General features: G+C 37.9%; 1 protein-coding gene across 1 annotated transcript in view; it reads right to left on the reverse strand.

The window, feature by feature from the left end:
• Otol1 (otolin 1) overlaps positions 1 to 4,575 on the reverse strand; it is a 9,521-nt gene extending 4,946 nt beyond the window's left edge. Inside the window, exons 1-2 of the mRNA XM_010604519.1 lie at positions 4,212 to 4,575; positions 275 to 364 (exon numbers count right to left, since the gene is read on the reverse strand). Of these exons, the coding sequence (XP_010602821.1) occupies positions 275 to 364; positions 4,212 to 4,575 (454 nt within the window). The remainder of the gene's footprint in view (positions 1 to 274; positions 365 to 4,211) is intronic.
• Between the last annotated feature and the right edge of the window lie 213 nt (positions 4,576 to 4,788).

Genomic DNA, 4,788 nt, shown 5'->3' on the forward strand with positions numbered 1-4,788 from the left:
GTGTGTGTGTGTGTGTGTGTGTGTGTGAGAGAGAGAGAGAGAGAGAGAGAGAGAGAGAGAGAGAGAGAGATTCCCTGATAAGTGTAAAATTTCTCAATTGGCTATTTGTAAACATTTTCATATCAGACTAATTCACAATGTTTCACCAAGTACTTAATATTTTTACAATTTTACCCAACTTTAAGAATCTAGTATTTACTTAGACAATTACTCTCCTGATAAATCATATAGAATATTACTAGAGTTTTGACATGAAATAAAATAAATTACTTACCTTTTTCTCCTTTGTGACCTTTTGGGCCTTGGGGCCCAATGACTCCTGGTGTCCCTGGAATCCCCATATCACCGACCTCTCCTTTAAGACCTGGAAATAGGGTTTTAAAAACATCAAGATAGAAAAATTCTTTCAAGTTCATTAGTGTATGTGAAGGTGGAGAAAGCCATTTCATTGAAACTAATAACTGTCAATGCCCTGATGATAAAATCTGGTGAGAATAAACTATTATAGAGTTCTAAGGGCAATATTTTTGTCTGATTTGCAATTTTGTACTACCTGAATAGATAAATTGAGCCCATTAGTACTTGTCACTGTATTCATGGCAGTGATCAAATGATTCAGGGAAAAAGCACTATATCAAACAACAAGAACAAAATGATTATCTGACATTTAACCTCATATGGACCACACTTGCAAATTGGAATCAAAAACATAATACCTAACACTTTTACATTTCCCATTTATTCACTTAGTCTTTCAATCAGGAACTATTCCTATAGCCACCTATTAGGAATTCAACCACCAACAGGCTAGCTGTCTCCACCACAGCAGAGATGAGGATCTATAAAATATAAACATTACAAAAATAGTCACACAAATAAATATAAATCGTCACATTGTAGTTACTGATATAAAGGAAAATGGGATGATCGTGTGGTGAGTTATAGGAAAAAAAATAGCTTAATTAATATTTATGGGCTCAGAGGAGAACTCGCTGGAAAAACTGCATTAAGCAGAGACCCAGTGACTGGACTACAGTTTCCTGAAAGAGAAAATTATCAGGCAATTATTTTAGGAAAAGCCAGAATAGAAATGACCATGATGTGTTTATACGACTAAAAAGAGAGAACTGTCGGGGGAGGTGGTGGTCAAGAATAAGAGTCTGAGACACAGGAGAGGTGAAAGAAAAAGTCAGTGAACGTTTTTCCATGAGCTGTAACCCTTACCCACATTTTTCTGTGCCCCATAATTAGGAAGCCAATTAAATCTGTTTAATGCACAAAACCTTCCAGATCAGGGGGCATTCAGCCTTTTGAATAGGAAACCTGTCACAAACATGAGATGGGACCGGCGAACACAGACTCAAAAGACCCAATCAGAGAATAGCAGGTCCTTAGCCTCCTAATTTCCCACAACACCTTATAAACCTTTACTGTGTAAGGGAGGGCTGCTTTTGGTATTTCAGAGCCAAGGACCCCTCGAGATATTTATTTTAAATAAAGTCTGTCCTTGCTTTAAGTTTTTCCTCCTTTCTCCTTTTATTTTGTACACAAAGGTCAGATCCCGCAGGACTCAGACTTCAACAAGTATCCTTGCTCCATCTGGCAGTCTAGGTTCCTTCCACTCACTAGGACAATTCTTCTTCTAGCAGCCACAGTCTCGTTGAAGACATAAGAATTGCTTCCCAAATGGAATAAATTAAGGCTAATTTATTTGAAAGTTAACCATACAGATATGTTCAATCAGTGAAATTATAACATTTCACCTTCATTATTATAACTAAGACCAATGGAATGGAGAAAATTAAATTCAATGGAATTCCTCCGGGAGGAAATATTATATTTGTTTGGAAGAAAACCTCTAGTACATTGCTTGCAGGCTCAAATAAACAAATGTTATAGTTAAACTCTTCTGTCTAGAGAATAAAGGACTGCAGGGAGAAAAATGGAGGAGGAACAAAGCAGAGAAGTGGGAGAAAGCAAAATAACCACTTATGCTGCACTGGGTGGTGCCTTCCCTCCTCATGGTACACTGTTGTATCCGGGTGGAGAGCAGGGCTGCCCATTCCATCTAGATGAGAGCACATTCGGGTGTGATTCCTGTCCGGCCAAAGCGCTGAGCATGAAGGGAAAGGCTTTAAGGTGCATTCCCAGATTTTGACCCCACAGCCCACACTCCCATGTGCTTTAACACCTGGATTTATCATTTCCTGATCAAAACGTCAGATGACATGCAATAATATTTTTTAAAAATTGTTAATATTAAACCATTCTTCAGAGGTAGTACCCCTTATTATAACTTAACTAAAGTGAGAAGTGGGAGATAAAATTTGAAATGAATTTTTTTTTTGTCTTTGCTAACCATTCGCTATATCTGAATACTTCTAACTATGTTAATTCAGAAACTCCATAAAGTTAGACTGGTGACTTTTAAAAGCAAATAAGGTAAAATATGCTTGTGAGGTTTGTATGTGTGTGTTCTCCTGACCGAGAACTGAAAACAATGAAAAAATTAAAATAATTGGATTTAAATAGGTTTCTTTGTCTTTTTCAAGTTTGCTCAATGTTGCTTTTATAGCAGATTTCCAATGGTGAGGGTGGGGGAGGGAAAGGAGAAAAGAGAGAAGAGGAGGGGAGGGGAGAGAAGAGGGAAGGAGAAACTTTGGAAAAGCTGCCATAAATATACCTCTCTGAATCTCAAAAACAGGATCCTCAATATCATTCTCAGAGTATTCCACAAAACAGGACCACACTTTTACCACAACTAAATGGAAAAATAAAAACAGTTTATTGATCATTTGTTTTATTCCAGTACTGAGTTCTTGTAGGTATTTTCCCATTCATCTTTATGATTCCACAAAGTCAATGTTACTCTAATCCCATTTTACCATTTTGGAAACTGAGACTAAAAGAAAAGAAGATTTCCTAAAGCAGTACTGTGATGCACTCGACATTCAGAGCTCTTAAACACTATGCTTTCTGGCAGAACCAGCCAGGTTAAGACATATGAGATTCCCAAAACAGGCTAATAATTTGGCACATATTCAAAATATTGGTCATGGATTTAGAGGAGAAGCTGAACTCTGAGAACAGTACAGTCAAATCCAGCATTGGGTGGAACAAAAGCCCTGATGTTACAGACCTCAGAGCCTTAGAGGGACGTTTAGCCAGCTGTGTCTACTTGGCATGGCCTTTGGAGTTTCCACCCCTAAGCAGTTTTCTAGGAAAATAGGATACTAAAAGAAATTATGGTAAATATGACTTTTTCAGTTTCATTGAATTTTAAGTACTGTGTAAGCAATGGCCCAGGCCACTGCCTACCCTAAGTACTGAGCATCTTTCTCAAAATATCCCTACAATTGTGTGAAGTGAATGCAAAGCTTACCAAAGGCACATAACTGTTGATTGTATAACTTTAAATTCTTCAAGCAAGAACCAACAAACATTTATCTGTATATTTTCAGGGACTACCGAATTTGAATCTGACATTCTGATCTTAAATTTAATTTAGCTCTCTCTGATGTCTGACATGTGAAAGTCAAAATATCTTACAATAAAACTGAGACTATATTCGTTAAAGACATATGAAATGTTGAAATACATAGCCTCAGCGTTCAAAGGAGAAAATTTCTGGCCAGCGGTGTAGTGGTGCTTTCGAATGTCAATGAGTAACTGACTGACTCCTGCACTTCATTCTCCCCCATAGGAGTTCTGTGAAAAATCCAGCAGTCAGCACACGTTCTTACCAGGCAATAGAATTTTCATTTACCTTTTTTTAAATCAGATATTAATGAAAATATTGTGCTGGTAATAAACCTGTGCAGCTTGCAGAACCACAGACTAGTGCTGGGACCAGTAGTCCCCGCATAACTCCAATCAGCATCACCCGGTACAACTCTCTGCAATGGCAATAATGTTCTGTCATATCTGCACTATCCAGTCAAGTAGCCACTGGCTACTTGTGGCAATTGAGCACTAGAAATGTGGCTGTGGCTGTTGAATTGGTTTCTAATCTTACTGAATTTTAAGTTTAACATTTATTAATAACCATACATATGATCTGTGGCTACCACACTGGAAAGCACAGCACCCTTTTGCATTTGTTAAATGTCACCCTTTGAATGACTGTGAAAACCCCTGGAGCAATGCACTCCCCAATCCCCCTCTCTAAGGATGTACAAATGAAAAACTTGGCTTCATATATTTTCAAATACCTGGTTTTCCAGTCTTTCCTGGTTCTCCTTTCTCCCCAGCAACAAGTGAACAGCAACGACAACAATTCAAAAAGTAATGAACTGTGTCGAGATTGAAATTTCCAAAGGGAAGCAGAGTGGATATGGGAAAGTCAGAGTCCAAGGTGGCAGGGTCCGTGGTGGGTTCTATCAGCGCGGCTGTCTCTGTGAGCAGAGTTTCCTGTTCTTCCTGAGGTGAGCCACTAGACACTTTTATATCTTTTGGCGTCTCTTTCCCCTCAGACTTCTTTGTAAATTTGGTATATGGCGTGGTCTTTGCTGCTGCCTCCATAACAGCAATAGCCAAAATAATTAAAGTGGTGCAGAGCCAAGAAAACATCCACATACTTGACGCTGGAAGATGCAATAGCAAAATAAACACAGATTATATAAGGTCCAAATTTTAAAAACTAAGTGACATAAATATGAAAAAATACAAACATGTACTATAAGAATGAACATTATACATATACAGGATGAGATATTGTGGATATGTGTGTGTGAGTGTGAGGTTGAATCACAACAGAATATTTTACTTTGAGTATTTATCATAAGAAAC

Source organism: Fukomys damarensis, unplaced genomic scaffold (assembly GCF_012274545.1).
Source record: "Fukomys damarensis isolate Sample0158 unplaced genomic scaffold, DMR_v1.0_HiC HiC_scaffold_12, whole genome shotgun sequence".
Classification (NCBI taxonomy): domain Eukaryota; kingdom Metazoa; phylum Chordata; class Mammalia; order Rodentia; family Bathyergidae; genus Fukomys; species Fukomys damarensis.